General features: G+C 48.5%; 1 protein-coding gene across 1 annotated transcript; it reads right to left on the reverse strand.

The window, feature by feature from the left end:
* Window positions 1–9595: 9595 nt before the first annotated feature.
* Window positions 9596–10410, reverse strand: LOC130139695 (uncharacterized). The gene is made up of 2 exons (XM_056317237.1): window positions 10386–10410; window positions 9596–10017 (listed from the first exon to the last, which is right to left on the reverse strand). The coding sequence occupies exons 1-2, from the start codon at window positions 10408–10410 to the stop codon at window positions 9596–9598; spliced, it is 447 nt and encodes a 148-aa protein (XP_056173212.1).
* Window positions 10411–13332: the final 2922 nt, after the last annotated feature.

Consider the following 13332-nt stretch of genomic DNA (forward strand, 5'->3'; position numbering starts at 1 on the left):
CAAGCTATTTCTTGAAGAAAATGATTGAGGAATTGTGCCCTCAAGGTGATTCATTCGTAAGTTCAAAACCGACAGATCGGTACTGAAGTTTGTTAAGCATTGTGGGAAGGCACCTGTCAAGCCGTTGTCAAACAGGTCAATGATCTCGAGCTTGCTGGCATTGCATAACAAAGAAGGGATCTTTTCTGATATATTGTTACTTGCAATAGAATAATAAAATGTCACAGGAGATGGAAGTGGAATTGGACCTTCAAACTTATTGTTAGATAAATTTATTACACCCAATGAGGTGTTTGAGAAGATATCATTAAACTCATTGTGATTGAGAAATAATGATGATAAATTCACGCATTTGACTTCGGAGTGCGGTAATGGCCCTTGTAACTTATTGCTGCTCAAGTCTAGAACATAAAGATTGGTCATATTTCGAAAACATGATGGCATATTCCCAGAGAGATTATTGTTAGACAAATTTAAAGACGAGAGTGAATTCAACTGGCAAATCGAAGAGGGAATCTCATCGATGAAACGATTGTTGGAGGCCAAAAATGAAAAAGTAGAAGGTGGAGGGATTGGAAGTGGTCCTTGGAATGAGTTGTTTCGTAGATCCATATACAGCAATTTCTTCCAGTACAATTGTGGTGTACCTCCCTCTAGAAGGTTATTAGAAAGATCTAAGAATTTCAATGTATCATGGCTTATTCCCCAGAACCACGTCGAAATCTCCCCACTAATCCTATTGGAAGAGAGGTCTAAGTATATTAATCTTTCTAACGAATTCAAGAAATGAGGGAACTTGGTCAAGTTGCATGAATGCAGCTGTAAAATTTCAAGCTTCGGGAATGTATAGCTTAGTCTATTTTAGGTTAGATTTAGTTCTTGAGAAACATAAAGACTCTATAGATTTAAAGATTTTGTCACGCCCCGAATCTTAACGGGCTCGCGACACCCCTACGATGATCGTATCAAACGCGACGTCTCAGGACGCGTCGCCGACCCAAACGAATTACCCACATGAATACGCAAGCAGAAGCGAAATAAAACAATCCAGACAATCAACAATGACGAAAGGATAGTAATAGCACAAAACAATAATTTCATAACAATATAAACCAGTTACTTACAACATTCGGTCAGGCAATCAGACATTAGGCTCCTAGGGTTAACATCCACCATAATCATCAAAAAGGGCCAGGTGGTAGGGTAGTCTAGTTAGCTGCACAAAGAGGGCTCTACCAAAAAGCTTCTAAGCCCAGCACTCGAGCGCTCCTACGGCACCCAATCTAAATCAGACCCTGAAGACTTCGACTCCGAGTCAGAGTTGATCTCGATCGGCTCCTCCTCGTTACCCGTCTCCTCCTCGGGCTCGGGCTCCATGGGCTCTAGCACGGGCTTGGGATCTTCTTCAAGTTCGGACTCCTCAAATTCTTCTTCGAGCTCAAGATCCGTAGGCGCTACGGGTTCTGGTATGGGCTCGGCTTCGGGGCCAGGGTTCCCCGGGGGATCCTCGGGGTCCAGAATCTCACCATTGGTAGCATACACGTCCCTAGGCTCCCAATCTACGGCATCCTCGTTCTCGTGCTGTGGACCCTGAAAACTCGGAATTGGGCCGATTAAATCCAACCTGTCCTGATAAAACCAGGCCAAATATGTGTGACGCTGCAATTCGTCTAAGCCGTCATCTACCCAGACTGTAGTGAGGTGCCTAATGTAAGTCTGATTTGGACCTCCTGGATACTCGGTCTCCTCATGCACCGTATGCATAGGGACCCCAAAACGCCGAGGTGGCAGCATGATTAAGGTCGGAGTCGGAGATCTGAAATGGTTTGCATTACAGCAATGAGAATAAATCTCAATAAGCAGACAACCTAAACTCCACCTAGGCCAATGCGTACCTAGACGAGTCCCAACATGCAATCTAGCAATCGACATCATAAAATTCTCATACACACTTATCTCTCCTCAAACCACACGCTAACTCTGCCTATTAATCAAATCACAATAATGTAATAATGGCTCAAGAACATAACGTAAACACTCGAGCGCCATAATCACGTACATTCACTCAATTCAACCAAACACATTTTGCATGCGTGTCCAACCCACTAACCATGACCCGCGTCAACACGCCTCAAGTCTAGCCCTCCGATCAATCCGGGCTCAGTCTCGCATAACCACACCTCAGGAAATTTCTCTCGACCCGCGTAACCACGCATCAGGTCATTTCTTGCCTTTCTAGCCACACCCGCGTAACCACGCCTCAGGTTGGTAGCCTTCCGATCAATCCGGGCTTAGTCCCGCGTAACCATGTCTCAGGACATTTCTCTCGACCCGCGTAACCACGCCTTAGGTCATTTCTTGCCTTTCTAGCCACACCCGCGTAACCACGCCTCAGGTTGGCAGCCCTCCGATCAATCCGGGTTTAGTCCCGCGTAACCACGCCTCAGGACATTTCTCATGCACATACGCTACAACACAATTTGTCAATACCAATCTAACAAGTCATATTATTCAAATTCAAATTAGGCTGATCACATTAGGCCACCAACCCGACCTTCCAGCCGGTCACATTCAAACACCAATTTCACCCATAAACGCCACTACAACTCAGTCATCGAATCCATCTCAAGCGAACACTAACTTAGCCATAAAATCACCACCACAATAATCCATAAACCAATCACATTCAATTAACTAAATCACACCTAACTTGGTCACTAAACCAACACTAATCACCCCTAAACAAGTCTACTAATACCCAAAGTACTAAGTAGGGATTAGAGAGTCACTTACCTAGGTCTTGGCCCAAGGAAAACCGGCAAGGGGCCAAAATGGCCCTGTGGAACAGTGGCGGCTCGACGCCGCACGGGCGCAACGGGCACGGTGGCCGGCCACGGCTCGACACACCCTCGGCCACGGCTCGACACACCCTCGGCCACGGCCTGGGACTCTCGGCCACGGCTGGGCGAACGGGCTAGGGGGACGGGCGACAGCTGGGCATGACAGGCGAGTGGCTGGGCGAGCTCGGCTACGGCCGGGACGACGACCTAGGTGAACGAGCAATGGGCTTGGCCACGGCCGGGACAGTCCAGCCGAGGCAGGGACGGCCAGGCGTGCTCAGCTATGGCCTGGGCAGGCAGCCAGTGAGCTGCCAGGCAAGCTTGGCCATGGCCTGGGCAGTGGCTAGGCGACACGGCCGACGAGCTGGGGCGGCGGTCAGACAGTGACGGCGACGGCGGCGGTGATGGGCTCGGCTAGGCGAGCAGGAGAGCGGCCGGTGAGCTGGGCTGGCGACCGGCGACGGCGACGGGCAGCCGGGGCGACTATGGACGAGAGGGCAAGCTGGGGTGGTGGCGGCGAGCCGGCAGCCGTCGGGGGCGGCACGGTGGCATCGCAGGTGGCTGAGTGAGGCCGGACAGGCTGGCTGGCAGCTCGGCGGAGCCAGGTCACGGCGGATGTGGTGGCGAGCTTGCTGCTGCTCGTGCGGAGGGGAGGGGAAGGAAGGAGAAGGGTAGTCGGCCCAATGGCGAATGGCGGGATGAACGGCGGCCCTGGCGGCTGGGCGTGCGGCGGCGCAAGGTGAACGGTCGGCGAGCAGGGGCTGGGACGGACGGCGGCGAGCAGGGCAGCAACGGTGAAGGGGAAGGAGGAAGAAGAAGAAGGAAGAAGAAAAGAAAAGAAGAAGAAAGGAAGAAGAAGGAAAGGGGAAAAAGGAGGAGAGAGAGAGAGGGGGGGCAGTCTGCATGGAAGGGGGGAGGGGACGTGCGCGCAGGGGGTAGAGAGAGAGAGAAAGAGAGAGAGAGAGAAAAAGTCAATCCATTGAGTGCGTTCCAACAGCCCACGTTCAAACTCGAAGTTGATCCGACGGTCCACGAAAAATCCTAATTATAAATTAGGATTAGGCCAAAAGACACTAAATAAAACACACTACAAGGGAGGTTTACTAGTCAACAATTCGCACCCGGTTCAAATTTCACTTTTCATTAATTCCGGGCAATATCGACGCTGGCCACAATAATATCGATACCGTCCAATTAAATTCATCACGAAACTCTAAGAAATTCGACACCGAAGTTCGGGCTCTAAATAACGGCCAAATTCGATCGAGTGCGATTCTAGCAAAATCTCTAATTTAAAAATAATCCGAGAGTGATCAGTTCTGGATGAGATTTAACTATAAGCGCACCGACGAAAAACACGTTTTATAAATCCCAAAAATGGGTCAAAATTCGGAATGTCACAACTCTTCCCCCTTACAAAAATTTCGTCCTCGAAATTTATAACCCAATCCAATTATTCGATCAAATGGGGGTATTGATGTCGCATCAACTCTTCGCTTTCCCATGTCGCACCTTCGGTTCTATGATGCTCCCAAATTACTTTAACCATCGGAATTGTCTTATTCCGCAACACCCATTCCATTCTATCATCGATCCTTACTGGCTTTCCACATACAACACTCTATCGTCCACGTCTATTTTTTCATAATTCAGCATGTGGGTCGAATCCGGTTCGTATTTCCTTAACATAGACACGTGGAACACATTGTGAACTTGGAACAAATTTAGCGGTAGTGCGAGACGATAGGCCAAAGTACCAATTCTCTCTAAGACCTCGAATGGACCCATGTACCTCGAGCTCAACTTCCCTTTCTTGCCAAACCGTGACAATCCTCTCATTGGTGATACTTTGAGGAAAACGTGATCCCCTACTTGAAATTCCAAATGCCTACGTCTCCGGACTACATAATTCTTTTGGCAGCTTTGAGCAGTCTTAAGCCTGTCCCGAATCACCTTGACTATTTTGACTGACTGCTGAACTAATTTTGGACCCGTGATGCTCCTCTCACCATTTTCATTCCAACAAACCAGTGTTCTGCAAGCTCTACTATACAACGCTTCAAATGGTGCCATTCTGATACTCTGTTGATAGCTATTGTTGTAGGCAAACTCAACCAGATGCAACCGTTCCTCCTAACTACCCTTAAAATGCAACACACATGCTCGCAGCATATCTTCAAAAGTCTGAATCGTCCTTTCAAACTGGCCATCCGTTTGGGGATGATAGGCCGTGCTAAACTGTAACTTCGTTCCTAATGCCGTATTGAGACTTTTCTAAAAAGCGGCAGTTAACTTAGGATCACGGTATGAAGTAATTGTCACTGGCACTCCGTGAATATAGACTATTTGTCACACGTATATCTCGGCATACCTTTCCAAGGCGAAGTTTTTTAGCACCGGCAGAAAATATGCCGACTTTGTCAATTGATCGACTACCACCCAAATGGAATCATGACCCCTCTGACTCCTTGGTAATCCTATTACAAAGTCCATCGTGATGTGTTCCCACTTCTACTCAGGGATTTCCAATGGCTGCAACATTCCACCCAGTTTGCAATGTTGCACCTTTACTTGTTGGCATGTTAAACACTTAGCCACGTGCTTGGCTACATTCACTTTCATGTCGTTCCACCAATAATGCTGTCACAAGTTCTGATACATCTTAGTACTACCTGGATGAATACTGTAATTGCTACGGTAAGCTTCTGACAAAATCTCCTCCTTTAGTTCTGCATCATCGGGCACACACAACCGTCCGTGGAACTTCAGAATCCCATCCTCGAGTACCTGAAAGTTCGATTTCCTTTTTGTGATGTCCATTTTCAGAATTTTTTGAATCTCCGGGTCAGTCGATTTTAAAGCCTTAATTTTAGTCTAGATTTCCGGTTCAATCCTCAATGCGGCAAGTAGACTTGAGACATGACTCACTTCAAACTTAAACTCTGAATCCCGAACTCCCTCCAACAGAGTCCATTCCTTGACCATCATATGCGCGATGCACGATTTCCAGCTCAGTGCATCTGCTCCTTTATTAGCTTTTCCGGGATGATATAGAATCTCGCAGTCATAGTCTTTAAGGAGTTCCATCCAACGAAACTGTCGCATATTCAATTCCTTTTGGGAGAACAAGTACCTTAAACTTTGATGGTCCGTATAAATCTGAAATTTCTCTCCACACAAGTAGCGTCTTCAAATCTTAAGAGCGAAGATGATCGCGGCCAATTCTAAGTGGTGAGTCGGATAATTTAGCTCATGTGGTCTCAATTGTCGCGATGCGTATGCTACTACTCTTCCGTGTTGCATTAGCACGCATCCCAATCCCCTTAGTGACGCGTTAATGTAGATCTCATATCCTCCCGAACCTGACGGGATTGTCAACACTGGTGCGGTCGTCAATCTCTACTTTAACTCTTGGAAACTCCTTTCACACTTATCTGTCCATTCAAACCTCGTCTCCTTCTTTAGTAACCGCGTCAATGGTGTCGCTAATGCCGAAAACCTTTCTACGAAGCGTCTGTAATAACCTGCTAGACCCAAGAAGCTCTGAACCTCAGTTACTGTTGTCAATCTCGACCAATTCGTGACGGCTTCATTCTTTGCCGGATCCACTGCAATTCCTTCCCCGGATACCACATGTCCTAAGAACACCACTCGATGAAGCCAGAATTCACACTTACTGAACTTAGCGTAAAGTGCATGTTTCCTTAAAGTCCGTAGAGCCTTTTTCCAAATGTAACTCATGCTCGGCTCAACTCTTTGAGTATACCAAGATATCGTCTATGAACACGATTACAAACTGATCCAGAAATTCTTTGAATACCCTACTCATTAAATCCATAAAGGCAGCAGGGGCATTAGTCAATTCAAACGGCATTACTGTAAACTCATAGTGCCCATACCTCGTCCTAAATGCCGTTTTTGGTATATCCTCTTTCTTAATCCTCAATTAGTGGTAACCCGTCCTCAAGTCGATCTTAGAAAATATCGATGCTCTTTGCAACTGATTAAACAGGTCATCTATCCTTGATAGAGGGTTCTTATTCTTAATGGTCACTTGATTTAACTGTCTATAGTCAATGCATAACCTCAAGGACCCATCCTTCTTTCTCACGAATAACACTGACGCTCCCCATGGAGACGCACTCGGGCGAATAAAGTCCTTATCCAGTAACTCTTGCATCTGAACTTTCAATTCCTTCAATTCTGACAACGACATCCTATGGGGCGCTTTCGAGATCGGTTCTGTTCCTGGGGCCAAATCAACCACGAACTCCACTTCTTTATCAGGTGGCAATTCTGGCAATTCCTGAGGAAAGACATCGGGGAAATTGCGCAACACGGCTATGTCTTCTAGCCTCGACTCTTCAGCTGTTGAATCAACTACAGTCGCCTGAAATCCTTAGCACCCTTCGTCTAATAGCTTAGTCACCTCAAGTGACGAGATCCAAGGGATCGAGTTTCCTCCTCGGTTTCCCACAAACTCGAATCTAGGATGTCCAACTAGATTAAATTGGATAACCCTGTTACTACAGTCCATTACAGCTTTCTATTTAACTAATCAGTCCATACTAACAATCAGATCAAAGTCATACATAGCTAAAACCGCCAAATCTATCCTTTCTTCTATATCACCAATCATTATCTTACAATCAGGGCATCCAAATGTAATCAGCACTTTATCATTCAACGGAGTAGTCACACACAGCATAACTTCAAGCGATTTCAGCTCAATTCCAGACAATTTAACAAACTGCTCAGATATAAATGAATGTGACGCCCTCAGATCAAATAAAGCATATGCAGCATGATCACGGAGAGAGACCGTACCTGTGACCACGCTAGGCGCGTCCTCAACTTCCCTCCTCGCCATTGCATATACTCGTCCTTGGACCGGCGGCCTATTTTGATTGGCCGGCTAGACAGCTCCGAACTGATTTCCATTCCGGGGCGGCAGTGGCAGTAGTGCAGGCGACCTAGTCTGCCTGTTATTGGGGCAGTCCCTTATCTGATGGCCCCTTCCGCCACATCTAAAACACACTCCGCCCCTATTTGGGTAAGGTCCATTCCCATGTCTCCCTCCACATAACCTACACGGGGCTTTCTAAACGCGATTCGGCTTCCCGATATTTCTCTGAACAAGAGGGACAAAATGATTATTTCTCGTTATAGGTCTCTTTCCAAAACGACGGTTGTCCCAAGTCGGGGCCTGCCGTGATCCAGAGGCGGCAGCCCAATCCATCAAATCACGCTCAATTGCCTGAACCCGGTCATAAATCTCATGATAGCCCCTCAAGTTCAGTGAGATTATCTGACTGCAGAGGTCTGGCATCAGTCCATCTTGGAACCTCCTGGCTTTGTCCGCTGGGTCCTCTACCATTCTTGAGGCAAACTTGGACAGCCTTGCGAACTCGGCCTCATATTGATCTACCAACATCTGACCTTGGCGAAGTCTCATGAATTCGGCCAACTTCTGCTCTCGGGCACTTTCCGAGAAATACTTGCCATTAAAAGTCTCAGTAAAAATGGCCTAAGTCGGAGCAGTGCCAGCAGGGAACACTTGGCCTCTTGTGGCTCTCCACCAGTCGCTTGCATTCTCCTGAAGCTGGTATACCGCTAGGGTTACTTTTTCCTCTTCAGTGCATCCCAGCACTTCGAAAGCTTTTTCTAGCTCTTCCACCCATCGAGGTGCAGCCTCAGTATCACCTCTAGCATCAAACCTCGGAGGCTTCAGTTTCAAGAACTGTTCAACCAGCTTAGACATCGGCCTATTTGCATTTACTTGGCCCTGAGCGGGATGCCCACCATTCCCGTTGTTCCCATTATTTACATTGTTTCCATTGGCCCCATTAGCGGCGGCTACAGCGGCCTCAGCAGCAGCAGCGACAGTAGCGTTTTATTCTTCAGTCTGTCTACCCATTAAATCCTGACTTCTTGTAGTGCCCTCATAATTCCATCTACCCAGGGATCCTCTGCAACTCTAGCTTGCGGGGCCACATGACCTCGACCTCGACCTCGACCTCTACCTCGACTGCTCATTATCATAGGATCTCACATTCGCCTACCTACTATAATTCCACTCAGGAATTAGAGACCTAGACCAACTATACCAGTCTAAAGCCCTAGGTAGTGAATCACAACAACAATTCACCAAACAGGCAGTCAATCAAAAGCAGCACTCAATCGCAGCCAACATAGTTCGTGCATTTACCTCAAGTCCTGATGCACTTGCACTTCACACATTATTCTATAAGTTCACTCAGCAACCACAATCACACAGTCTGGGGTACGCATGAAACACGAGTCTCCCTAACTGGCTACCCCAAAGTCATCGCTCCTTATCACTCCAGGTTTCGACCAACTTGGATCGAGCTGACCTTGCTCTGATACCAAATCAACGGGGATGTCACTCCCCGGACCCTAACGGGCTCGCGACACCCCTACGACGATCGTATCAAATGCGACGTCTCAGGACACGTTGCTGACCCAAACGAAATACCCACATCAATACACAAGCGGAAGTGAAATAAAACAACCCAGATAATAAATAATGACGAAGGGATAGTAATAGCACAAAACAATAATTTCATAACAATAGAAACCAGTTACTTACAACATTCGTTCAGGCAATCAGATATTAGGCTCTTAGGGTTAACATCCATCATAATCATCAAAAAGGGGCAGGTGGTAAGGTAGGCTAGTTAGCTGCACAAAGAGGGCTCTATCAAAAAGCTTCTAAGCCCAGCACTCGAGCGCTCCTACGACACCCAATCTGAATCAGACCCTGAAGACTCGGACTCCGAGTCAGAGTTGATCTCGATCAGCTCCTCCTCGTTACCCGGCTCTTCCTCGGGCTCAGGCTCCATGGGCTCTGGCACGGGCTCGGGCTCTTCTTCAGGTTTGTACTCCTCAAATTCATCTTCGAGCTCAAGATCTGCAAGCGCTACAGGTTCTGGTATGGGCTCGGGTTCGGGGCTAGGGTTCCCCAGGGGATCCTCAAGGCCCAGAATCTCACCATCGGGAGCATACACGTCCCCGGGCTCCCAATCTACGGCATCCTCATTCTCGTGCTGTTGACCCTCAAAATCCCGGATTGGACCGATTAACTCCAACCCGTCCCGATAAAACCAAGCCAAATATGTGTGACGCTGCAATTCCTCTAAGCCGTCATCTACCCAGACTGTAGTGAGGTGCCTAATGTAAGTTTAATTTGGACCTATTGGATACTCGGTTTCCTCATGCACCGTATGCATAGAGACCCCAAAACGTCGAGGTGGAGGCATGATCAAGGTCGGGGTTAGGGATTTGAAATGGTTTGCACTACAGCAATGAGAATAAATCTCAATAAGCAGATAACCTAAACCCCACCTAGGCCAATGCATACCCAGACGAGTCCCAACATGCAATCTAGCAATCGACATCATAAAATTCTCATGCACACTTACCTCGCCTCAAATCATACGCCAACCCTACGCATTAGTCAAATCACAATAATGCAATAATGGCTCAAGAACATAACGTAAACACTCGAGTCCCATAACCACGTACATTCACTCAATTCAACCAAACACATTTCGCATGCATGTCCAACCCACTAACCACGACCCACGTCAATACGCCTCAGGTCCAACTCTCCGATCAATCTGGGCTTAGTCCCGCGTAATCACGCCTCATGACATTTTTCTTGACCCGCGTAACTACGTCTCAGGTCATTTCTTGCCTTTCTAGCCGCACCCGCATAACCACGCCTCAGGTTGGTAGCCCTTCGATCAATCCGGGCTTAATCTCGCGTAACCAAGTCTCAGGACATTTTTCTCAACCGCATAACCACGCCTCAAGTCATTTCTTACCTTTCTAGCCACACCTACGTAACCACGCCTCAGGTTGGCAGCCCTCCGATTAATCCGGGCTTAGTCCCGCGTAACCACGCCTCAGGACATTCCTCATGCACATACGCCACAACACAATTCGCCAATACCAATCTAACACGTCATATTATTCAAATTCAAATCAGGCTCATCACATTAGCCCACCAACCCGACCTTCCAGCCTGTCACATTCAAACACCAATTTCACCCATAAACGCCACTACAACTCAGTCATCGAATCCATCTCAATCGAACACTAACTTAGCCACAAAATCACCATCACACTAATCCATAAAGCAATCATATTCAATTAACTAAACCACACCTAACTTGGTCACTAAACCAACACTAATCACCCATAAACAAGTCTACTAATATCCAAAGTACCAAGTAGGGATTAGGGAGTCACTTACCTAGGTTTTGGCCCAAGGAAAACCGGCAAGGGGCCAAAATGGCCCGGTGGAACAGTGGCAGCTCGACACGGCACGGGCGTAACGGGCACGATGGCCAGCCACGGCTCGGCACAGCCCTCAGCCACGGCTGGGCGAGCGGGCTAAGCGGACGGGCGATGGCTGGGCACGACGAGCGAGTAGCTAGGCGAGCTCGGCCACGGCCGAGACGGCGGACGGGCGAAGGGCTCGGCCACGACCAGGACAGTCCAGCCAAGGCAGGGACGGCCAAGCGTGCTCGGCCATGGCCTGGGCAGGCAGTCGGCGAACTCGGCCACGGCCTGGGCAGCGGCTAGGCGACACGGCCAGCGAGCTGGGGCAGAGGTCGAACGGCAACGGCGAGCTGGCAACGACGGCGACGGCGGCGGCGACAGGCTCGGCCAGGCGAGCAGGAGAGCGGCCAACGACGGCAACGGGCAGCCGGGGCGGCGATGGGCGAAAGGGGGAGTTGGGGTGGTGGTGGCGAGCCGGTGGTAGTCGGGGGTGGCACGGCGGTGTCGCAGGTGGCTGGGTGAGGCCGGACGGGCTGGCTGGCGGCTCGGCGGAGCAGGGTTGCGGCGGCGAGCTTGCTGCTGCTCGCGCGGAGGGGATGGGAAGGAAAGAGAAGGGCAGTGAGCCCAGGGGCGAACGGCGAGACGGACGGCAGCCCTGGCGACTGGGCGTGCGGCGGCGCAAGGCGGACGGCCGACGAGCAGGGGCTGGGATAGACGCCGGCGGGCAGAAGGGGAGCAGGGCAATGGCGGGGAAGGGGAAGGAGGACGAAGAAGAAGGAAGAAGAAGGAAAAGGGAGAGAGAGAGAGAGAGAGAGAGAGAGAGAGAGAGAGAGAGAGAGAGAGAGAGAGAGAGAGAGAGAGAGAGAGAGAGAGAGAGGGGGTTAGTCTGCATGGCAAGGGGGAGGGGACGCGATCGCGGGGGGGGGGGGGGGGGGAGAGGGAGAGAGAGAGTCAACCCATCGAGTGCGATCCAACGGCCCGCGTTCAAACTCGAAGTTGATCCGACAGTCCACGAAAAATCTTAATTATAAATTGGGATTAGGCCAAAAGACACTAAATAAAATACACTACGAGGGAGGTCTACTAGTCAAAAATCCACACCCGGTCCAGATTTCACTTTCACCAATTTCGGGCAATATCGACGCTGGCCACAATAATATCGACACCATCTAATTAAATTTGTCACGAAATTACGAGAAATTCGACACCAAAGTTCAGGCTCTAAATAACGGCCAAATTTGATCGAGTGCGATTCTAGTGAAATCTCTAATTTAAAAATAACCCGAGAGTGATCAGTTCTGGGTGAGATTTAACTATAAGCGCATCGACCAAAAACACGTTCTATAAATCTCAAAAATGGGTCGAAATTCGGAATGTCACAGATTTCAAACTCTACAGCCCCACCAAAGTTATTCCCGTCAAGAAATAGGCGCTGGAGTTGTTTGAGATTAGCCATTGATGAGGGGACGTGTCCTGTGAATTTGTACCATCCAAGATCTAAATATGTTAGACTGTTCATGTTACCAATTGAATCGGATATTTCTCCTGAAAAGCTTGTAAGGAAGAGAAACAAGTATGCAAGAGGACCGGTACAATCGGATTTGGGAAGAATCCCAGACATGTCTTCATTGGAACTCAAATCGAGAGTAGTAAGGCTTGAGGACTGAAAAACAGTAACTGGGAATATCCCCTTTAAGGAACAACCTCTAACGCTTAAATGTGTCAGAGAAGAAGACAAGTTCACGAAGGACTTTAGTGAAACCATGGACGTGTTTACACTATCAAGAACAAGCCTCCTCACTACCGTTAAATTATTAGCAAGCATTGTGAAGGTTGGATCTTCCAACTTGAGAGAAGAGAGCGGGTAAGAGAGATCAAGTGACACCAGATTGGAGAGGTGAGAGATTTCACTAGGAACGGTACCCGAAAAGTTTGAACGAGAGAGATTTATATGAGTTATTTTTGCAAATGCACTCAGATTAGGCGAAATGTTTGAGCCAGTAAAGTTATTACTGAAAAGGTTGAGGTTTCGAATATGGCGAAGGAGAAAGAGGGAGCTATTGGAATGGAAAGTGCCACGAAGCCAACTACAAGCAAGATTGAGACCGATGACGTTACCGGTGACATCGCCGCAAGTGACACCGTCCCATGAGGAGCAGTCCACGCTCTTGTTCCATGACTTTGT

Source organism: Syzygium oleosum, unplaced genomic scaffold, assembly GCF_021117445.2.
Source record: "Syzygium oleosum isolate NSW1041296 unplaced genomic scaffold, Sole_v2.1 Sole_v2.13, whole genome shotgun sequence".
Classification (NCBI taxonomy): domain Eukaryota; kingdom Viridiplantae; phylum Streptophyta; class Magnoliopsida; order Myrtales; family Myrtaceae; genus Syzygium; species Syzygium oleosum.